Source organism: Bombus vosnesenskii, unplaced genomic scaffold, assembly GCF_011952255.1.
Source record: "Bombus vosnesenskii isolate JDL3184/JDL3185 unplaced genomic scaffold, Bvos_JDL3184-5_v1.1 scf7180000013295, whole genome shotgun sequence".
Lineage (NCBI taxonomy): Eukaryota > Metazoa > Arthropoda > Insecta > Hymenoptera > Apidae > Bombus > Bombus vosnesenskii.
Genome location: NW_022882946.1, coordinates 3,184,720 through 3,208,603, shown reverse-complemented (window position 1 = coordinate 3,208,603; position 23,884 = coordinate 3,184,720). Strand labels below are relative to the sequence as shown.

Below are 23,884 nucleotides of genomic sequence, written 5' to 3'. Positions count from 1 at the left end.
AATATATCGGTATTAGTGTTTAATCTTTATCTTGCAAACTATGGAAGGAAATGTATTCCATCGGCTTCGTACGTACGTGTTTCAGTTTATTTATTAAATTATTGTTTGACACAGGTTATCGTGTATGTCGTACAGTGAGAGTTGTGTGTATGGGCAATAATACCTATCTATAATATAATAGTAGAAGTAGAATTAAAGTTAATCCATTTAAATACAAGTGCGACACGCGCGATCAAAGAGGCGTAAGGAGAGAGAGAGAGAAAAAGTTAAATCTACGTCTCGCGTTTTTCATTTAATTTCTTTTACTTTTTTCCTTATTTATTTATTTATATATTTATAATATTATATTTCCACTCCTTACGCTTCGTGATGCTGACATAACGGATACAAGGAAGATATAACGAATCGTTGTTGATTTTTTGCGTGTATAATATTGTATAATATGTATGTATGTGTATATATTTTCATTTTTTGGGTTGATTAATCCATTTAATCGAATAGCGACGGTGTTATGCGTTTTAAGATGGTTGCTTCCTTCACGTTGCTTGTTCATTAATGCTTATGCCCTTTCGGTTTTTGCATTTATTTGGTTCGTTACGACGGGTACCGCGTTTCGTTGGCCAAGTATTTTGAATTTGCGACGGGTCGTTGGGCGTTGTCATAATACAATTAAATAAGATGATACGACATTTCGATACTGTTTCTTTTCCTCGTTGCTTCTTCCTTACGATGTTCGCGGTACGGCCCGTTGGAAACTCTTCTCGGCTCTTTCAACTAACGATGACGTATAGAGGCTCTTCCTTTTCTTCGTCGTTTGCTCGTGACACCTGTCACACAATCGTGGAACTGTATATTTTCGAAAATATAAATTTACTGAATTATCCGATGATCGTTTGAAATCTCACGATATTTCCTTAATTGTACACTTAGATACGTGGTGTAAGATGATGGTAACATCAACTGGTATTATTGGATTGTAGGTAGGTAATCAAAAAGCAAAGAATCATGAAACAATTTTGTGTAAGTTATTTTTAATTTTTCATGATTTTTATCTTGTAAAATATAGAATACAAAATAAAATCAAATAGTGTAAAATTAATTGATCTAATTGAAATTATGATCATAGGAGACATAGACGAACATTAAGGTAAATAACAATCGATCAACAATCGTGTATCGTGTATTTGATTATTTCTAAAATATAACTAATAATGTAGTTGAAATGATCCATTGTTTCATCTTATTATCTTTTATCTTTATTTTAGATCACATTCGCCAAAACTTACATAACTTATTCATCAAGTACGTACGTTTCTAAAGACGACGAGGTGGCGTTCGAAGTGGCAAAGGATGGGGTGTCGATGGCGATGGCGTTTTTACAGGTCAGACCTCGTCTCCTGGACGAGGTACACCTGAGAACCGGGCACGCTGGAGGTGGTGACGAAGCTGCGGTGTTTTGCGCGGATCAGAGTCAAGTTGCTCTCAGCGGTATCAGCACGATCTTCAGCAGCCTCCAATTCCCTTTGGAATCGGCGGACCCTGGTCACGCTCTGCTGGGACATGCCTTCCTGTTCTTGCAGTTGCCTCTTGTAGATGTTCACTTTCTGGCTCGCCTTGTCCAACGATTCTTGTAACAACGCAATGTTCTTCGCGTCCTCCTCTACCTGAATCATCACCTCCTTGATGTTGCGTTCCTTCTTGCGGAGAATCTTCACAGTCTCGGCATGTCGGCGCTTCTCTTCGTCAAGTTCCAGTTCTAAGTCGCGGATCTGTTAGAAGAATAATCGAAAAACGTTGAATTTGCCTTGTGGAAATGAAATATTCGTGTGGCAAGGTAAAGGAATAATTTATAAAAAATTGGATTGCATGCTATAAATGTTTAACTGTTTGTAGCATAAGTGTAATTAAATAGGTAAATTTTGTAGATATTTCATTAATGCTACTAAAAATATTTGGTACCAATCAAAAAGGATTTTTTTTTAGAATAATAAATTGCAGATGATCTACAAATCTAGTTGGAGTAACCTTTAATTTAAAAAATTGGAATTAGATTCTTACAGCCTATGGAGAAAAGAATGCAAACATTTTTCATACGGTGAATAGTCGTTTATAATTTCTGTTATGTATTTCAATGAGTTTCGTTCTATTGCTTTCTGAAAATAACAATGTCGTCCACAGGAATAAATCAAATGGAAGGAATCTTAAACTCACCCTAGCCTCGAGTTTGCTGATGATACGCTTGCCACCGACGATAGCGTTCGCCTCGACTTCCTCCAATCTCACAGACAGGTTCTTCACTTCAATTTCAAGGGACTTCTTGATGGCCTCGATCTTGACGATACGTTCTTGTTCCTCGTGCAGGATCTCCACGGTGTGCTTCAGTTCGGTCTGTACCCGTTGGTATCGCTCGTCGCTCACTCTCAGCTCCTTCGTCACTTCTTCGTAGTCTCCGGCCAGGGTAGCCAGTTCTTGCTCGAGTTTCGCTTTCGATGAAGCGATGTTCACATTTATGGTAGTCAATTCGTTGATGCGACTAACCGACTCCTCGTATTGCTGCTCGACGGTTCTCTTTGCACGGAGGGCCTTTAAAAATATTGTTAGTTATGTTATCTATTATCATGTGGAGACGAAAGAAGAATAGGCATAGTGCAGACAAGCGGTAACGATACTACATGATTTGGTTTTTTAAGTAAACGATAACTCATATTGGTAATTGAAGCGTTAAGCAGAATATGCAATTAATTTTCTTCTGATTTATGGATACTGTGTTTGTTCCATTTTTTAAGAAGATCTTTCATATTAGATTAATTTTCCTTGCATTGTTTTGTTATAAATATTGGATCATAATATTAAGAAAATTAAAAATGTCGATTAATTCGTCAAGACCTTTTCAATAATTTCAGTATACAAAGTTTAAGAATAGACGAATCAACTTAGTGGCAGAGGAATCAAAGTTTTATGCAACTGGTTGGTACATTTGAAGTTACTGCTTAGCATCGCCGTTTAGTCTGATGTATTTATAACTTGTCTAACATCAATTGCTCATTCAAACTATCGAGTGGAAAATCCTGCCGTTTCGTTTTATCCATTTCATCATTCCATGGTTCGTTCATCTAATCTGAATTTAATTTGTTTTATTCCTTAATTTAGAGATAAAAATATCAAAATAATAATAAAAACGTGGAAAATTTCTTTACAACAGAATGCATTGTGAAAGGAACAGCTGGAGATTTTGAAATTAAATTCAATCAGAATTTTAATTCACTACGGCCCGAAATCTTTGCTTTACCATAAAATAGATTAATTTAGTAAGTAAATATATGTAATGTCAAATGAAAAAATATTAAATTTTTATAATAAATTATTCACAGTAAATACGATACTTACAGATTCGTAATTGCCGCGTACTTCCTCTAGCTCAGCTGTCAACGATTGCAGGCGTCGTTGACTGATACCCAGTTGGTCTAGGGTCACTTGTAATTGGCGTTGAACTTCGTCGTAGTGGGCTTGGAGTTCCTACATGATAATGACACAGCGTTTAAAATACACAGTATTTTGCCAAATAAGCGTCATTATTTTTTTAACTGCCACCTATCACTCATATAACGCACAAATTTTCGTAAGGATGTAATTACTACAGGTGGGTGAGATTTCCACATATGTATCGACTCAGAACTAATTTTATCGATACATTTCGTGTTAGGAATTAATTTCTTTGGCAAAACTCCAAAACTAAATTAAAAAGACGCGTTAGAACATTTTATTAAAAGTATACGCGTAACATTGAATCACCTAAATAGAATGGTTAAATAATCAAATATAGCAAAGTAAAATTAAATATCGCCATTTTGTATTGATAAAAATCTGTTCTTTAACTTCAATTTGTCTCGTCGTATTTAACTCGTTAAATGTCAGATAATCAGCCAACGCATTAACATAAACTTCTTTTTATTCTATCAGGTTCTACTTACGGTCAAAGTGAGCGATTGCTTCTTGATGGTCTTCTGTAAGTCGATGTTGTTCTTGTTGGCAACGTCCAGAGACAGTTCCAGTTCGGTGATCTGGATCTGCATCTTCTTCTTCACGCGCTGCACCTCGGACTTCAATTTCGTCTCCGCCTCAACCACGCGGGCATTCAGCTGCTCGATCTCGATACTGGTCTGTTTGCTAATTTATTTCATTCCGTATGAACAATACGATTACCCCTTTCAATCGTTTTAGAAGGTTCAAACCAGATTATTGTTTCCAGGTGACAACAGCAAGAATTTTGGATCGTCGGAAGATACCACGTCTTTCTCTCGTTGGTATTGTTTGCGAGAAAACCGCATCATCGGTGAATATCCAAGGTTAACACGTTTAGAAATGTTTGACATTTTACCAGTAACGTATTTAGTAATGCAACGAGTGTTAGATTACCGGGATGTTTTGAAACACTTTGGTTGGGCATTCTTTGTGCTTTATCTATTTCGATGCAGGGTTAGTTCGGCTGCTTTAATGCATAGTTAGTTTGGCAACGGATGCAGTGATTTCGGAGGCATTACCATATCACAAGTGGAAAGTGTATTTATGTAACAAGGAAGATGCACGTAATTTACTTTAGTGTTTCTTTGACGTCTAGAAAAGATGATGGTTATTTCATCCGATATCGAAGTCAAAGAGTTACGAATTTGCAGCTACTCTAAATAAAATTCGAATTAAAAAATCTCAAAATTGAATAGAAGTCGGAGTCAACGAATCTAAATCTAGAGAATAAAAAATATTTGATGAAAAATTTGATGAATATTTGATGAAAAGAGATGATTGTTATCCTGCATAGAGGTGAATTTTTCTTATAAATATGCGCCGATGTTTTAAACAAAGCTTCAATACCTGTAAAGGCATAATGAATAGAGAAAAAAGTAAAACAAAAATTCGTCTAATCAAAACATTTTCTTCTTCAACAAATTGTTACTCGCCTAATCTACAATTACAAGCTTCTGAGAATCAAACGACAGTGCAATTACTTCTCATTTATCGTTTATTCTCTTCATTGTTCCGTGTCACATTACTCTTACCCACACGGTTAAACTAATCTACTAGAATTTCCATCCTTTCAAGCGGGCCTGATTCCCAGGCATCCGTATAATCGTCTCGGTCTGGTCGGGTGTCGATACCTCTTGTCCAGGTAGTAGTTGCTCGACTTCTCTTCGTATCCTTTCAGCTCCCTGCTCAGGCTGTTCAACGGCGCGGTCAATCTATCCTCATCCAACAAATTCCTCGTTCTCTCCTCCATTAACTTCAGATGATCTCTGCAGTCCCACGAATAATTCGCGGAGGCAGTCTCCCTCTGGTACTTTCTAATATCGGCCAATTCTTGACTCTTGTTCAAGTTCTTCAGAGCTTCCGCCGTTAAATGGAACTCGATCGCTCTAGCTGATTTACCACGCAGACTTCTTCCATGATCGAGGGCGTCCTGTACCTCGGACATGTGTTGCACGTCTCTCAGCGATCGGAAATCGATGTCGGCCATTTCACGTTGCAGCTGTCTAGCCTCAACTTTGGTGCGTGCACTATCCACGAGCAAGGGCAACGGTTTTAGCCGGAAATCTTCAAATTTTCGTGGAAATACTTCTCTAGTCACGTGGCTGGCCTGCGCCGTCTTCGACAAACTGAAGTCGGACCGATTCGCTATCTTTAAGAAGACGAAAGCACCAGGTCAGACCCGTGCTCGCATAAATCACCCCCACGATCTTCGCGGCTGATCGTCGATTTTGATCGTCACGTTCGATCGACGCGATTAATCGCGATGATTAGAAAAAAACAGAAAAATATGTCGAGACGAAGAGCGAAAGCGATTAGAAATCGTGGTTTTCACAAACGCGACCCCTTCCTACGATCGTTCCCTGGTCTGAGGGTAGTCTCGACTGAGCCTAAACTTAGCCGCAGCGGTCCAGAATTCGAAAGTGACCGATGCACACTCTCGATCGACTCTCTCTAGAGACTCGAGAACGACTGCCAATCTGAGCAAGCTGCTAGCTTCCCGGCCCCGGGACACACGGGACGCGAGATGGATTTTTTAATGTACGCGCCGCGAGACTTGGCACCCTTCTGAGTTGCGTCTCGATTCGTTTCATTGCTTCCATTGTGAATTACGGAAAGATCTAACTGCCTGCCAGATGTTACCGCTTCCGCGATATATATCTATTTCCTTACACTGAATCGGTAAATATAAGAGCAATAGCGGAGGCTTAGGTTGCACGGTATTAATAACAATAAGAAATTTAGGAATTCCCGCTTTCTATCGCGCAACTATAATAGGTTTCATTTTACGCCGAAGATTTCTTGCCAATGACTCGCTCTGACCGTGTTAAATTAAGATTTGGTGACAGTGGGGCGGCAATGGAGCGTCACAGGCTCGAGTTATTGGGCTGACAATGAATTATAGAAGACTTTCTAAAACTAGAACTTTCGAGAGTAATACGATCGGTTTCTAATCTATATTTCCGTTTTTATGCTTCGAAATTTTTATTCCAGTGACGATAGGATTTTACCTTTCGGCTGTATATCATGTTCTATTGGATAAAATTTCAAGGATAAACAGAAATGTTAAAGATATATTTTCAAACGGAAGAACATTGAAAAGTGATTTATATAAAAACGTTGACTATATAGGCAGTATATATATGTATTATCGGAAACATATATTATAGAAGCAAATAAATAATATCTGTTTAAATTTATCTCGTGCATTTAGAATTAAACAATAGCGTAAACAGTAACTTATTTGTTGAACAGAATACTGCCAACTCTTCCATTCCACTATATTGCACAGTCTTGAAATCCGAAATACGTCAAACATCACGTTTTAATGTGTTCAAAGATATTGAAGAAAATGGATTGTACCTATAGATATTTGTATCGCAAAAATTATATAACTTAGTCTCTGTAATCGCTATAATATTTACCACTGAATCAATTATTTCAAGATTATTCTGACGTATCTGATTTTTAAAAATTATAAAATTGTAATTATGGAATTTTTAAAAATTACGTACTTATATAACTATCTCTGTAACGTTAAGTAATAGCACAAGCAATGCTGTTTTTCCGGTACATATATTAGATGCAAATAATCAACTATCTATCGATCATTATCGATCAATCTTACGTTTTCCTTTATCTTTTATAAACACTTCTAGCTTTTTCTAACTCCAAGTTCCTTGTTCCTCTTTTATAAAACTTGTTATTGCGACGCACTGCGTTACTTCACAGTTTAACTTCAACTTTTAGAAGAATCTCACTGCTTACAGAACGATCGATACGTACGTCTGGCCGCCGGAAGCAAACGTCAAAATCCAAAAACTTAAAACTTAGCTTAAACCAAATCTCATCGTACGCCCGTCACTTCCAAGCCAATTCTCAAACAAAGAAATCCCATTCACTCGAATTACGCATGCCCCACCCAAGTCACCAAATCGATTTTCAACGACCGTGACTTTCCCCTCAAGAGGAATTCATTCTTACGCTCGTTCGATTGACAGAAGTATGTTTAAAAGACGGCAGCAGCCTCGTCGAGTATTCAGCGTCGTATAAAGTCCGTCTACGTTGGTGCAGTTCCTTCCGTGACGCCAAATTTAGCGAACGAAAAGGTCAAGCAGTCGCGAAGGCGCCTAACCGCGCGAATCGACCGCTTTTCCACGCTCGAGTCGGCCTAACTTTCGCTCTCCGATCTAGTCTCGTACCTTGAACTGGGACAGATGATCCCTGGCCTCGTCCTCAGCATCGATCGCCCGTCTGATCAGCTCGTGTCTCGAGTATGTTTCGATCGGTTTGCCCTCCCATAACGCTCTACCATCTGACCAGGGTAATTCCGGTGGTTCTGTTTTGCGAGCGCAATAATCGCGTGGCAGCGAGGAACATCGAGCTTGCCGATCGATGTGATCCAGCATCGGTTGATAGAAATTGATCCCGTAATTGTAGTTCTTGTCATAAATGTAGGTGGGCCAGTGCTTCCATTTTGGCTCCAAAGGCACGTGCATTGGCGGCACGTAGCTTGACATTTTTGTTTGTCGCGGTGTTTTCGGTTTCTCTAGGTAAATAGGTTTTTCTTAATTCACTCGAGGATTGCCTTTAAGCGTTCTTTGGAAATTGTTTTCTCTTTAAAGGATTCTTCACAAGTTTTACTTAAAGAATTGTTTGAAAGCTTCTTCTGATTGGCAAAGGAGTACGAAGAGAATTTCTTGGAAGATGATCGACGTCTCTTCTTCTTTCCGAAGCTGTTTTCTCTGTAGGAAAATTTCCCTCAGTTTTTTTCTAAAGCAATTTCTGACAAATTATTTCTCTCGAGTAGAGTATCATACGATTCCGAAGCTTTTATAGGAAATGTCTTAAAATATTCTTCGTTTTTATTTTTCTTAGTATTGCTCTCTTCGCTGAAACTTTTGTATTGATCGTCTTGTTTACCGATTAAATCTTTCAATCGAATAAAAATTTGAATTCTAAATTCTCCAAACCTATATTTGAGATTTATCTATGCTTGAATTTCTCCTTCTGCGAATTCTGTCTTTGCTATTATTACAATGTATAATATCACAAGTATCGATCTTCACTGGGAGATATCGACCACCGACAAACTGCTTCTTCGAAATGTACACTTTGACGAATTGGCGGATCTATTTTTTCGAGTATTTGTATGGGTATTGTTAATGTTTCATCCAACATCTACCTTGAATAGAAAGGATTGTCGTATTGTATTTCTTTCGGTGTTTGTGGAGTTAAATGTGTTAGATACAGGACTTCGTTTTTATGGGAGATTCCCTGATTTTTTTACTCACAGATTTTTCATTGTCGAACGATCGGAGGTGACAGTTGCTACGAAACGGTCGAGAAAAATTAGGCCGGTCAAGCGCGCTGCTATCTTTTGTACTTTTTCCTTACGATTGCCACATTGAGAACGGCCAATCAGCACCACTCGGCTAATAATTAGATCGTGACTGATCGGTGTTGAACGACGTTTATTAATAGTAGGATTGCGTACTCTTTATGCATCATCCTCAATTAATGACCCCAAATAATCTTTATGTCATTACAGAACGACGATACTCTTTAAGATACCGTTGAAAATGGTTGATAATATCGTTGTCAATTTTTCATGTAGGTAACGTCGTGTTTTTTTCCTTAACGATGTTCTTAATTTTGAGCCTTATTACATAGCGTGGTAACAGCGATATTATTTCTTTGGAGATGTAAATATGTATCTTTTCGAAATAGTCAAATTTTGTAATTGTAATTCTTTTAAACACTCCTTTTGAAAAAATATTTTTCGGTATAGAAAAATAGAATATGTACAGTATACAACATAACATGTCGTAGTAGTATGTATCTTCTTTTTAAATGATTTACATTTATCGTATTTTGTATTCGTTTCTCCTAAATGTTTTTATTTCTATTAATACTTTTCATCGGATCCCGTTTTCCTCTTCAGGTAAAGAAACATATCGTTTCTTGTTTTGTAGCACGTGGTTCTTACAAACCCCATTCACAATGACATAATCAATATACGTGTGTATCGGGCATTTGGCATTTCGGTACCGATGAGACTCGAGCCAAACAGAAACAAAGTTGTCAGGTCTGATCATCGTTCGATGACGAATTCCGTTTGTCGATCCATGCTGATTGAATTTCCATTTTCGTTTAAATAAGTAACTAGATCACAACAGGATATTCACTCGAGTGTTTTCGATCGATACAAAAATACCTTGGATGATTAATCGATGCGGCTGATCGATGACAGAATTAACCGTATCTTTATTAATAGGTGGATATCATTGGTTAGTTATACCGGAAATAAAGCCAACTGCATCAAGGCTAAGTTAAAAATTCGCATATCCGTATAGATACTTTTCAGATCTACGTTCGTACGAAAAGTGTTTTGAAAGTAATATTGGCTTATAGATTTTCTGTAACACTTACATAACTCGTATGCGTGTTAAATAATGGTCGTGCGTAAGTGTGACATAGATCATACAGCTTTAGAGGATAACAAATAGTATAATATTTGAGCTGTAATCGAGTTGGAAAATGAGATTTTCGTTTCTACTGGAAATTTGATCTCTGGTTGAGGTATTGAATACATTTAATTATTAAAAATGATTAAATTTATCATTGATTTTCTAGAATTACCGTTTTATTGCTATAAATAACGCATATGTTTTCTAACTTTATATTTGATCACCGGCTGTGGATATGACCCAGAGATACTTTTAGAACTGCATACTTTGTCAAAAATGTCATAAAATATTGATTTATCGACTTCAAAGAATATGATTTCATTGAATAGAAATAACTCTTTTCTGGCTACTTCTCATTTAAATTCTGGTTTAACCTTCGCTATTTTAGAATTAAAACGTTTCGCATGAATCGGTTGCTCTACTAATAAAAAAGAGGAAGGACTTATGTCGTCTATCATCGTACGTATATGACACGAAAGCGGAAATAAATCTCTTAATACCACGGTTCAATATTTTCAACGAAGAGATAAACGGAGATAAACGGAAAGATCATTACGTCACGTAAAATATGTCACCTGGAAACTATATTCTCTATGCGTTTGCAATAATAACATCGTAGAATTAAACATCGGTGTTAGTACCAAAAAATCGTAAATTATTAATATTGCAAATTATAATGAAATTTGAATGGGCAATTTAAGGAGAAGCACAACAAACGCAATTTAATTACTTACCGGATGATTTCGATTTCTTCATCCTTCTCAGTCAGGCGGCGTTCGTAATCGTGACGAAGTTGAGTCAACTCAGCAGACAGTCTTTGAGCGCGCTGTTCTTCGATCTTGCGTCCCTGCGATCAATTTTCTTTTACGAACAATTCTATATTTCGAACTTTTCAACTTCCTACACTATAGCCAAATGATTTCTAGAGGATAATATGGGAAAATGATATTTCTGATTATCATTCCACTACTATTTTGTGAAATTATATCAGGTCGTATAATTTTCTTCTAAATTAATAGAGAAATTATGATTAACTTAATTTCGAAATGGTAATATTTTATATACTGAGAAAATTTATATACTGAGAAAAATTCGGCTGTAAGATAATAAGCGACGCTTCTAATCATTAATTTCCTAGTAATCAAATTTAAGTGCTGCTATTACAAATCCATCAATTATAAGGACAATGTATATTATAAAAAATTTAGAAATTTAAAGATACTGAAATAAATACCGCTTTAAATAAATAAATTCCACTTACTGCTTCGGCTTCTTTGTAGGCGGCAGCGAGTTCCTCACGCTCGTTCTCCAACCGACGGAGTTCGAGTTCCAGTTCGTGAAGTCTGCGGTTCATATCAGACAGCTGGTTCTTGGCATCGTTCAAGTCATCTAAAACAATAACGCAGTAGTTGATGCAAAATTATTTCTATACCTCGTGATATGATATTTTATTTACATTTTTAAAGGTAAGAAATTAACTACACACACGTTCTTTCCATTTACTTGATACGCAATAGCGGGTAAAAAACACTTTAAACATAGTATTTGTATAAATATTAACAATTTTGTAACTTTGGTATATTCTTCCCCTTTTTGATTATACAATCTATTTCGAGATATATGTATATTGCATTTATTTATTATTTTTGTCAAATTACGCTATTCTTTCGTATGTTCAGCGTTTAAACTTTTTTTATCCGCTACTGTAAGTCATCAGACACTTACTATATTTAATTTTAAATATAATACGTGTTACGATAGATTTACAATAAAATCTTTGAAACCGAGTACAATTTTTTCGTATAATACAAATAGTTAATGGATGCCATCGATATTTTGTATTCTCAGCTTTCACTTATCCCTATTTTAATCTTATTAAGTGCTTGATGATTTACGGACGTGTAATAATATAAATGTCAGATAAATATAAAATAGAGAATAGAAAATGGAAAAATATCGGTCGATTGAATCTTATGAAATTGCTCACCTCCCAATTTCTTGTTTTCACGGGCCAGTTGGTCTTTCAGCTCGCGAGTTTTATCGAGTTCGGCGTTGGTGCGCTGGAGTTCTTGTTGTTTGTTGCGGAGATCGCGTTGGCTTTGTTCATACATTGCCACGCTTTCATCCAAGCGAGCCTTGAGTTCGATATTGATCTTCTCCAAGTGTTCCACGCGTTTCTGCAGTTCGCGAGCTGTTCCATTGGCCTTAAAAATTGATAAATTCATAAATAAATAAAATGCTGATGACTGCAATTGGAATATCATGTTACGTACAAGTTGCAAATTGTGAACTTTAAACAGATTAAAATGTATTCAATCTTCTACGAATATTTTCACCTAACTCAACGTTTGTCCCACAACCATGCTTTATTTATACATTTTGTTCCGTGAAAAACTATTCCAAACGAAATCGTGGAGTTATCAGTCGTATTCGACAATTGTATTAAAAAAAGGAAATAATATAATTTAGAAGTTGATTTAGTTTAATTTAAAAGATGATTTATATGTGAAAAAGTAGCATAGAATAGTAGAAGTTTTGAAATTGTACCTTTTCCAAGTCGATGATCAGCACTTCTACTTCAGATTGGAGGCGGGATTTCTGCTTCTCGAGGTTGTTGATCTTGACGAGCAGTGTTTCGATCTGCTCTTCCTGTTCCTGAATGCGAGCTCCGTATTTACGACGTAGTTCCTCTACCTGTAAAATTCAGTCGACCTTTTACTCCAAAGGTCCAAACTAACAGAAACTCCGTCTATATATATTTATGCGCTTCGAAGCAACGATTGCTTTTGCTTCTAAAGTTTCGAGTTGTTCTTTTCAGTTACCTCTTCGGCACGAGCGTTAGCTTCGGTTTCATACTTCGATCTCCAAACTTGCACTTCACCGTTTGCTTTGACCAATTGACGTTCAATGTCCAAACGAGCTTCCGATTCCTCTTCCAACTGAATGCGAACGGATTCCAATTCCGATTCAACCTGTTGACAGTTTTATTACATTAATGAAATACAATTTAAATGTAATTTAAATGTGTCACGTTTATGTGTAATTTTCTAGAGAATTAAAAGAACATATACCTGATGTAAGGAGGCCTCGACCAATGAACGACGACGATCCTCATCCTCGAGACGACGGCGAGCATCTTCGAGCTGACCCGCCAGCTGAGTCTTCAGGTAAACAGCGTTCTCGATGTTAACCTACGATAAAACAAATTATTATTAAATCATTAAAAAAAAGCGTAATAAAAAGGAGCTAGAGATACAACACTGATCGTGTTATCGATAGTGTCAGATAATTTTAAATCGTGAGGGCCATTTTCCAGAAGTTCGGAAAACTTCTTTCCTCTTTGTTGAAGCAAGGCTGATGCATTTGTATCAAGTATGAATTTCGATTAATTTGAAATTATTTACCTTCAAGTCTTGCACTTCCTTCGTCAATTCGATATTTTCCTGTGAGATCCTGGTTTTGTGGTTGGTGATGTCGATGACGGTACGATTCAATTCTTCAATTTTCACGTTAAGCTCGGCTACATGCACTTCGAGTTTCTCCACAGTTTTTATTGACATCAATTTTTCTTTCGTCACGTTGTCCAGCTGGGCGAGGAGTTCGTATACCTCTTGTTGGAATTTCGATTTTTCCTTGTCAGCTCTGCAAATATTGCCAAAATAATGTATTAGTAGAATTCTGTCAGACGTAGACAAATTTTTGCCGGAATTTAATCTTTTATTTCTTCGAGCAGCGTTGCTTATATCTTCCAATGGAATGTTTATATTATATTTCTACATATTACATTTCATATTACTACTTTCGTCGACGATAGCTTGTTTCCCTCAAACTTTTTACGCTATTCTTACATCTATATAAATCATTTCAAAGCAGGAGAAATCCAACGAAATTCCACAAGGTGTGATCGTTAATCGCCATACGCCTTACAACAGTGCCAACAAAAGCAACGGCTGGAACCTTTCTCTCTAAACAATGTCCAAGAACAACATCTTACAAAAATACTTCATTGAACGGACCCGACCTAAGATGTATGTTTCGTCCATTTATCTAAATCATCAACCGTTGGTTATTTCGAGCTCAAAACTGACATCTAAACTCTCCATTGATTACCATTAATCTTAGAAAGACGAGAAAGAGACTTTCTCAAACCCCTAAGAAAACTAATAAGAAAATCAAGAAACAAGCAATTTCTTTCTCTTGCGTGTGTAAAACATTTTCCACTCGCATTCCTACGAAACGAATGAAATATTTTTTCGCTCTGCGATTACGCTTAGGATGAATACCTGTCGTCAAATGTCCTTTGCTCGAAACGAAAAGATAGAAAACTGACGTTAGCGTTTATAAATAGAATCACGACTTATGGTACACGAAATATTCGAAGATCGTTTCTATCATTTCAAAAGTACCGATCGATGAATTCGCGTACCATTTTCACTGTCCTACGAATTTCTAAACTTTCTCTAAATTCTCAATAAATACATCGTATCGTTTTCCTTTACATAACGAACTTCTTAGCCAGAGATCAGCCGAATCTTTTACATTTATTTTCGTACGCATGACAAAAGAATAAAACATCATGAACGATATACAGTTGAAACCGTAATCGAATATTACGGTCCACTTAAATGTCCAATTTGTGATCGATAATGCGATCAAATCACCTCGATTGAATCTTCTCCTTTCCTCTCTGATCTTTTAAATACGAAAAGTATCTTGTTCCTCCGCATCCTTCTTCGCGTGTATGTTGACGAATCTCTACGAACAAGATGGAAATAAAATACAGAGACAGACGAAGAGATAGGGAGGATCGGCTAGCGGCGATATCGGTGGTCCACCTACACGTAACACACAGAGGGTGTAAGGTGTCGGCCGATTCCGAGGATAGTGGGGATCCGGGCCGGTCGCCTGTACTAATATGGCGCGGCAACACAGGGTTGTGGATTGCCGCGCGACTCGCACGGTTAAAAATAGTCATAAGCCGAGTAGCGGCCGTGCGAGCAAAGCGTCTCGCGGGGGGAATCAGCAGAATAAAAACGTAAGAGCAAGAGGAAGGGATGTAGCGAGAGCTAGAGAGCGTGAAAAAGGGACAGAGAGGGACGGAGGGATAGAAAGTCGTAAAGGGGAAAGTTGCAAAAGTCAGGGCAAATGGTGGAGGCAGTGGCGAAGAACGAGAAGGAAACGAATAAATAAACTGGCGAGCGTTTATGCATTTATGGGACGTATAAAAATATGGAGAACGCCTGTAATACACACAAGTATATACAAGTGGACAATTTCAATTTTTTACTTTTACTCTAACTTTAACTATTCTAATGCAACGTGAGAAAATATCTTGATTCGACTTATGGTAATTAACTTTGCCGTGATTAAAAAAAAATGCAAGATAAATTGCTTTAGTTTATCTTGATATATTCGTTATAGATACCAAATTAATCTATGACGATGAATAAGTATTTGCTTAGGTTCTGTTTCTTCGGTAATGTTCATGAAGGTATGCGAATTTGCGTAAACGTCTTTGGTATATGAAAAGTTTAAAAAGGGTTAGAAGTTGTAGAATGACAATACAACGACGAGACAATGAAAATAACGACAAGAAACCGAAACGACGACAAGAGAATTAAAGTTACAGTTTCGATTCCGGGATCGGAAAAAAAGTTGGAAGCCAAGGAATTCGTTCAGAAACGAGGTTATACGTTTTGAGAGAACGGCGGAGGGAGTGTACAAATACGACGGGAGAAAGAAGAAACAAGACCGCGTGTGTGTAAGGAAAAGATTGCAATCGAAGTAGTAAAACTAACAGGAGAGGGGTTTATAGGATAGGTAAACGAGAATCATGAACGGAAAGAGTTTACCAAACTGAAAAAGATAGAACGTGTATGCAATCTAGGAAAGAAAAAACGAGGAGAAAAAATAAGATTGATGAGAAAAGAGCAGAACAAGCGAATAACAAGAAGATAATGGAAGCTGTGTAATAAAGAGAGCGGCGAAAGCAGCTCGAAAGATGGGGCAGGGCTATTGTAAAAGGCATTTTAAACGCCCTTCTTGTACCAACAGGTGGAAACTTTTTGCAGCGCCATGCAAATACTCTAAATACCTCGTGTTTCCCTTTATCGTTATTTTTTTCTTTTTCTCTCTTCTACGAAGGTAATTGAAAGAAGATCGCAAAAGGAAAAGGAACCGAGGTGGAATTTGCATCTTCCTGAAAAGTCACGGAAGTCGATGAAACGGCCATTTTACGTTTATAACGTCGTAACTAGTCTTCATTTATTATTTTCCAGCGTCGTTAATGGCGACTGGGCTGTTCTATTTCGCTGGTTGAAATATTAAGAGGCAATTAGCTGTTGCTTCGTCGCGATATCGTTGATGTATAAATGTCGTAATTGCTTTCGCTGGAGGGTACATTTAGAACGGAATCCCAGTTGGGCTCTCTAATTTCAGGCCGCATTCTTGATCAACCATTCCACTTGTGCGCGCTGATGCTACAGAAATACGTTCGAAAGAAGCTTCCTGATATTCCACGCCACGGAACATGATTTTTTAATTTCAGAAAGTGCGGCGAGGATGCGGTTTCGTCGACTAAACTCGAGGAAAAGAATCGTTTACGTTCTAAGCTCTAAGTTGTGTTTGTTTTTTATTCCTGAAGTATGAGGACACCGACGAATTTTCGAAGAAAATTGCACGATCAGGGTCAGATTTAAATAAGTAATATGCTTCTGAATACAAATTTGTGCTGGAAAGTAGTTTGATTAGAAGTAAAAGTAAACGTGTATATTGAAATTTATATGAAGCGGTGATTGGTTTATTTTTAGCACATTGTGAAACGAGAATAGATGAACTTCCTCAGACATTAATTTACTAATAAAGCGAGATCAGGAAGAGATAATCATTTTTCACTCATCTTTTACGAACAATATATTATCGCAAGCCAAGATTATATCGTCAATAACGCGTTACTGTGAAAGTATTCTATACGCTCAATAATGTTCATCTTATCTTCTTGAATCGTGATAGAATTAAATAGAAACGAAACGTATACATACTATCAGTATCATTCAAGAAATAAATGGTGTTTATTCCACGTTACGCGATATATCCGATTTGATAAAATCCCAATGAAGCGTCAGTCTTTGCAATAAAGTCAGATGTTTCTCCATATCAAACTTGTGTCGAATATGTTACACATTTAATATACTCAAAATTGATATGAATTTTACGATCTCTCCTACAAAACTTTGACTTAATTTTCACTCTAATCGTCGAAACATGCTTCCGACTCTAACTTTAAAAAAATTACAACTACATATTACGTGATAATAAGAATACTTTTTCGAAAAACAATCCTCCGCCGTACACTGTAAGACCTTAGTCAAACATTGGCAACCAAAGAGAAGAGATTTAAAAAAGTTTCGATTACTAAGCTTCCTGAGACTCGATAGAGACCACAGACAGCGGACACGAGAAATAATAGACAGCGTCTAGATGACAGCTCGATAAATTCTCGAAACGGAGGCGTCCTTGTAACGAGCGATATCGCGCATTGGGGCGCCGGGACGTCGAAAAGTTGGTTATGTTTAGAAGTGCTGGGGGAACGAGTCTACGCGTATTTCAGGTGCGAGTAACTTCGTTGTTTGGCCAGAGGCCAGTATCGTCGAGCATAATTCCCGCAATTTTCGAATACGCTTTCGTTCCGCGCGATACTTGCTATAATTAACGATCCAACAGTGAATCATCCTTGTTTTCCATTTCGTTTCTTTCCACATTTTAATCCGTCGCCTTTTCCTTCTTCTTCTGTGTTTCTCTATCAGTTCGATAATACACGAGCAACGAAACTGGGTTTCGACGAATCTTCGAACTTCCGGTGAACTGTTTATTGACGCTTTGCACGGCGTTCGCGCGCTTTGACCTCAAAGAGTGGGATCGCGAGGCCGCGATTTTATTTTCACAGGTGTATATAATTAACCACGGTTTATTGGTGTTCCTATTCCAGCGTACCTTACACCCTATCGAGATTCGACGCCTGTTTCGACTCCCTCGGACAGAATGTTATCGCGTTTCGTTTCGTTGCTCGGATTTAATATGGTTTTCAGTGGATTCGTTTCAGCAGAAGGTAACGTGTACTCTCGAAGCGTTTATATGAAACGTATCTGGTCAAATAATGCCTAGTTCGGTCGAGTATCTGCTATTTGATGTTAACTAAAGCTTGGGAATCAAGTTTTTATCGAATATTTGAAACTATTGACGTTTCAGATATTAGAGTTATGGAAAATACGCTTTTACGTAGCAGCGATGTAGCTTGGAATTGTGGAAAACGAATTACTAGAAATACACGACCAAGTATATTTTTGGTTAACTTTGGATTATTTTAGAAGCGTCAGGTATAATTTGTATAGTATCTGGTCATGTTTGTGTTCAATATGATGCCGTACTGAAAATAGAACGAAGATATATCAAAGGTAATTGAGTAAATGGTTATGTAACTGTTTTGATGAATGCATTAGACTAATTGCTTTGGTAGGTGCGATGATACGAAGTAGAAGGTACGTATTAATATACCGAGGAACAAATATAGAGAACATAATATTTTCTACTAAACTTTTGACTAACCTGTCGTGCTTAGATATATAAAAATAAATTTTTTTGAAGCATTATAATTTTGATTAATTTGCTGACCTGGCGCGTGCTTTCGAAAGTTGGTCGATTTGATCTTGGAAGTCGACAACAACTTCCTGGTGTTTCTTGCGCAGAAGATGCGCGGTTTCCTCGCTCTCGAGATGAACATCTTCGAGTAGTTTGCGCAGCTTGGCCAGTTCCGTGTCCCTCTTTTTGTTAATCTCGAACTGTTTAATTTTAACAGAGATCGTTAATATCGCGCTATTAATGAAATTTAATCGAATGAAATCTGTAAATCTAAGAATTACACGATTATATTACGTGTTTCGTTGCAATGATTCATTCTGAGACTTACTTGAGATTCGGCGCCACCCTCTGCCTCTTCGAGACGTTCGGACAGCTGGATGACTTGCACGCTCAAATCAGCGCGCTCGCGTTCAATCTGCAAATCAAATAGAAAAGATTGAAATTTGTCAGTTAAGAGACATGGTGATACATAAATGAATATTATAGAGATTTTCAGCTCGTATCAATACTAAGCATTAGTATTTAATTAGTTTCTGCGTAATGAGAAACAAAAGCTTGAATTTTGTCCACTTATTTTTGTTGTTTTGCTTTCCCTTTCGTGGTCGTAATCCTCCGTGTCAATAGACGATTTTTCTACCATTGTACTTTAAATTCAATTTAAATAAAAGAAAAAACAAATGTTTATAACGTAGCAAAAACTTTGTGAAACTAAAATTTTTTATTGAGAAACGCTTATCGTTATCGATTCGGTAATCGTATGGTGAATTTTGATAATCTCTGAAGCTATAGATAGCACAGAATGAAAATTTTCAATTTCTGCAATTCCTTAGCTCGTCTAATATTTAAAAATAACTCTTCGCGTACTGAAATATTCTATTTACGAATTCTTGGACCACTCGATCCAAACATCAAACATCTCTACCACTTCAAAAAGGATCAAGGATCGATCATTCCATTTCTCTGATAATAAACGTAAGAAACCTCGTAAAACGTTCCATAACGCGTCAAGAAACGTACCACTGATGTAAGGAATTCGAACCATTGCTAACTTTTATACGTCGTGTATGAATTCACCGAGATGGCATTCTTGTTGATACACGTCGAGTGTAATCGAGACGCGCGGCATTGTTTTGGAAAGAGGCCTCGAGAAACGATGTGAACAGCTCGGTGCAAGCTTGACGTCAGGTTTCTTTGGACCGCGAATAGAACGATCTAATTTCGTACGGACTGCCTCTATATCGGGAGCTTTATTCATATTACAAACGAGGCGTTTATCGAGAAAAGAGAGTCGCGCGACACCACCATAACTGTTAGTTCTCTAGAAACCATTAACGTACACCATGGTTCTTGAATGCTGATATTACTTATTGTTAAAATGCGACTTGTTGTCCCGAAGGAACGTGTAGAAAAATATTAAAGGAAAATAAAGAACTTATTTTAACCATGACTCTTTAACCTTGCCTCTGATAATAGAAGATTTATCGTCGATCGGAAAAATAGCTTCCAGTAGAAAAACCTAACTTGATGGAATTTGAAGTTGGGTAAATTTTGGATTGTTCGAGGATAAATGATTAAATTTGTAACTATACAAAGTGGTAAAATTTGATATGAGTTGTTTTGATAAAAAGTGTATTATTAAAAATCTATTATTTGGTAGTTTCAATGTTTAGGAGACTTTATATCCTCGTATCAGAATACTTGTATAATTAACTACACATGTATGGATATTTGAATATCAGGAAATCAATTCAAACGATAATCGTAATCGAAGTAACAAGAAGTCGCAACATTATGTAATAAGAAACGCGATCTAAGCAACGTAGGCTGTTTATTCTCCACAAGAATAATTAACTGGACACTTCATCGGATGATACGCGTTAAATACGATCATAATTTCTAAGTTTTTACGGTTTCGAAGCAGGGAAAATGTCGCTGGCACCGGTTCAAGTCACGTATTACAAATAGCATTACGAATCTGATTTCCTTGAAGTTTGATCGCGCAATGAAACGCAAAGAATCTTCCAATTTAACGCTCTATTTAAACAGGGACTACCATTGTTTCTAGAATATTAAACTCTACTACTCTAAAACGCATCAAAAGTTTACATTCTAAATATCTTTAGAATCTTCCAAATTTTGATACGTAAATAAAGAAATTTATTATCTATAATTAATTTGAAAATTATATTTATCTATTTTGTGTCATGTTGAAAGACAAAATTATTCGATGATTAATCGACGAATGATATTTTACGATTCGAAGTTTCAAGTTTTCTTAGTATCGTCTTTTAGCTTCTTTTCTACGAAGTAAATTTCCGATAAAAGTATCAGGTTTTCTTGGTTCTGTCTTTTTAAACAGGTAGACGTAGATACTTGTTGGCCGAACACGAGAGAGGAATGCGAGTTCGTACGCTGAAGAGGCGCGCATCCCCAAAAATAGCTGCGACTCGAGAGCTGGACATTTCGACCTACTGCTCCCCACTCTATGATGGAGAGCAGGCCAGCCCCGCTTTTTTTGTATCAGTTTCAAAATTCACAATACCCGGATTACATAAAGTCTCAGAATTGACGTTTACTTCTGGCTGTTTTAGTATTTTTATCTATAGAATCTCGACGTGTGCTTAACTCGAATTCCTTTCGATATCTCGATATTCGAGAAAACGGAGAACGTCTTGATCAAAATGTTTTCTCTGTTCTGTAAACTAACCGCGGTAATTATTTACCCACGTGAAAAAATACGAGTTACTTTTTGCATGCTAGGAATTATTCCTCACTATCGGAATAAGAAAAAGGCAAAGAAAGATAATAATCACTCCCCGCTATTAAAAAAGAAAGAAAGACACAAAGATAATAAATAGTATTCTACTCTAATTCGAAGCAAGGAAATCACACGTTTCACTAGAAGAAACGATTCAACATCAAACGATCAATCGATCTCCGCTAGAATAAGAGCTCACAGAGGGAAACTACTGGAAGGGGATCGATCGAAAGAAAACTCACCCTCTGACGCAGCTCTCTCTCAGACTCCAGGTCATCCTGCAGCAGGCGGATTTTGTCCTGAAACGAGAGGCAAAAAAGGATTAGAGCGTATCACGGACCACGTTACAGAGGGTCGATGATTTACGTAATCGGCCGACGAGAATATCCAACAGACCGAGGCTCGGAAGGTATTTCAGAAAGACGGACAGCCTCTGAAACGGGCTGACTCGCGGAGGGAACAGGAGGATCTTCGTTTTCAGCGACCGTTCATCGGGGTCGTTTCTCAACCGAGGAACCAAGGAACGTGCACTCGTCTGTACGTGTTCCATAACGAGATCAATGGCAAACGGTTCTTCTCGAGTTGAAAGAAATAAGAAAAAAAAAAAAAAAATGAACAATCTTACTTGAGTCTATAGACGAATACACGTTTCCTGGTTCTGTTCTTCGAGTTTTCCTCCTTCGTTGAGTTTTTTCGTTGAAGCCACGAGATTGGCATAATCAGGGTAACTGAAGACGAGCCATAATAAGATCCGGATGAGATACATTGATCAAGGTTCTCGATGAGAACGCTTTGTGGATCATTCGAAGATGTCACTCCTTCGTGGCACGATCGTCATTTAGGGCCGATATTTACGACTATTTTCGTACACGAGCAATTTGATAGCTACAGAACCGTCTACGACACTTTCGTTCCTCGTCAGGGTTGGCACTAATATCCCTTATGGTCACTGAACTTTCTCGCGTCTCACTGTCCCCGAAATCGGTCACTGCTCGACATTTCACCTTTTCACCAGCGATCACTTCCTCTACGTGATTCGTCCTTCTTCTTGTTCTTTCGTCGCGTCGTTCAAGGAAACATAAATCGAAGGACTTCCTCTGAGAACCCCGGCGTTTCGATCCTCTTCTCGTTCTTCTGTCTCGCTCTCATCGTGTTGCATCATCTGGCAGACTTGGATGAACATTCTAGGTTCGCTAAAACCTTGGATTCTTCGGATCAACGAATTTAGACCTAACGAGAGGTACGTAAGACGTCCTATCATATATTATATTTCGCAATAGATACTTTCGACTATTACCAGTGAAATACCTTAGCTATTACGTGGATGGAACATTAATAGTTTTGTTCGTATGTTACAGCCATCCTCCCGTTCCCTTCCTATTCTTAGTAACTAGTTGTAAGCGATACTTCTACAACATGGTAACTAACCAGCTTTTCAGAAACTAATCTTTATTAGCGATCTATTATATTAAAAATAAAGAGATGAAATTAAGATAAAAAAGTTGAATTAAAAAAGATCATATTTGATATATAGAACAGTATCTAAAATAATAATAGTTTAAATAATTATTTATGGTCATCGAAAAGCAACGAAGAAAAACGAGGCATCGTTATGCTCTTAAACGTCACTGTCTTATATCAAGATAATTTTGAAGAAAAACGAGTAAAATAGCGTTCGTTTCTGCGGAACTTACCTCCAGTCTGGAGAGAGCGCTCAGGTCGGCGCTGTATTCGATGCTGACATCGGCAGTACCACCGCCGGTGGAGCGGTACGTGTACTTGGAAGCTTTAGCGACCGCTGAAGACATCCTGTTCGCTAAATTCACTCGCTATTTTCACCAAGATAATTTGTCCCCGTATGGAGCCGAGAGATTCGTTTCTTCCTCGGTCTTTTCTCGCCTAAAAGCAGCCTCTTACGTCGATGCGTCGGCTGTTACAGTCGTTTAATTTCTTTCAAACAAAAATATAATCGTCGTAATATAATTTTGCTACCACTTTTCTTCCTCCTCGCCGCTTCTTGTTCGGCTTGTTCTTCGTCTTCTTTCTTATTCTGTTCTTCTTCTTCTTCGGGGTTTCGGAGCCGACCAGCGCCCTACTCGTAGTGCGCGACCCGTCGTCGTTCGTATGGCGCGCCGGCGGCTCCATGGCTTCGTCAAAATGACGGTTCCGCGCAGGCGCGTTAGATCAGCGACCCCCACCAGGAACATGCGACGACGACTCGTCATCGTGGTCATTCCTCGTCCTCGTCGTCCGTCGAGGGGAACCACTAACCAACGACCACCACCGTTACTCGAACGCCCACGTTTCCTAGCGTGTCTGCCAAACGGCCTCCTGCTTAGGGAAACGGCTATGCCGTGTTCAATTGCATTTTATCTACCCTTTTCCTTATCTTTCTCTTCTCTTTCTCAGCTTCGTTCTAGAAACGTTACGTGTTTTGAATGTCCTGTTTAGGTTTGCTTGTTCGTTGTTAGGTGTTTCTCGTGTATGAAAGAAATAAAAC

At 37.8% G+C, this 23,884-nt stretch overlaps 2 protein-coding genes and 2 long non-coding RNA genes across 7 annotated transcripts; 1 reads left to right on the top strand and 3 right to left on the bottom strand.

The window, feature by feature from the left end:
- Positions 1-65: 65 nt before the first annotated feature.
- Positions 66-23,521, bottom strand: LOC117233449 (paramyosin, long form-like). Of its 3 annotated transcripts, XR_004493321.1 has the most exons (17): positions 23,377-23,520; positions 23,079-23,296; positions 21,627-21,683; positions 18,955-19,041; positions 18,660-18,826; positions 13,394-13,631; positions 13,061-13,180; positions 12,812-12,961; positions 12,537-12,683; positions 11,977-12,193; positions 11,251-11,378; positions 10,724-10,836; positions 3,972-4,167; positions 3,388-3,516; positions 2,212-2,583; positions 1,311-1,769; positions 66-827 (listed from the first exon to the last, which is right to left on the bottom strand). XR_004493321.1 is itself a non-coding variant. In XM_033493774.1 (15 exons), the coding sequence occupies exons 1-15, from the start codon at positions 23,190-23,192 to the stop codon at positions 1,377-1,379; spliced, it is 2,628 nt and encodes an 875-aa protein (XP_033349665.1). In that variant the 5' UTR covers positions 23,193-23,521; the 3' UTR covers positions 1,308-1,376. The 3 variants fall into 3 exon arrangements, 1 of the variants encoding a protein (XP_033349665.1); XR_004493320.1 differs by having other exon boundaries at positions 23,079-23,521; XM_033493774.1 differs by lacking the exon at positions 66-827 and having other exon boundaries at positions 1,308-1,769; positions 23,079-23,521.
- LOC117233454 lies at positions 1,776-2,376 on the top strand. The gene is made up of 2 exons (XR_004493327.1): positions 1,776-2,095; positions 2,179-2,376. It is a non-coding gene; the product is annotated as an uncharacterized LOC117233454 (long non-coding RNA).
- On the bottom strand, positions 4,915-9,075 carry LOC117233450 (paramyosin, short form-like). The gene is made up of 3 exons (XM_033493775.1): positions 8,814-9,075; positions 7,722-8,704; positions 4,915-5,671 (listed from the first exon to the last, which is right to left on the bottom strand). Exons 2-3 carry the CDS (start codon positions 8,037-8,039, stop codon positions 5,093-5,095), a joined length of 897 nt encoding a protein of 298 aa, XP_033349666.1. The 5' UTR covers positions 8,040-8,704; positions 8,814-9,075; the 3' UTR covers positions 4,915-5,092.
- On the bottom strand, positions 21,690-23,055 carry LOC117233453. Of its 2 annotated transcripts, XR_004493325.1 has the most exons (3): positions 22,693-23,055; positions 22,010-22,614; positions 21,690-21,919 (listed from the first exon to the last, which is right to left on the bottom strand). It is a non-coding gene; the product is annotated as an uncharacterized LOC117233453 (long non-coding RNA). The 2 variants fall into 2 exon arrangements; XR_004493326.1 differs by lacking the exon at positions 21,690-21,919 and having other exon boundaries at positions 22,009-22,614; positions 22,693-23,052.
- Positions 23,522-23,884: the final 363 nt, after the last annotated feature.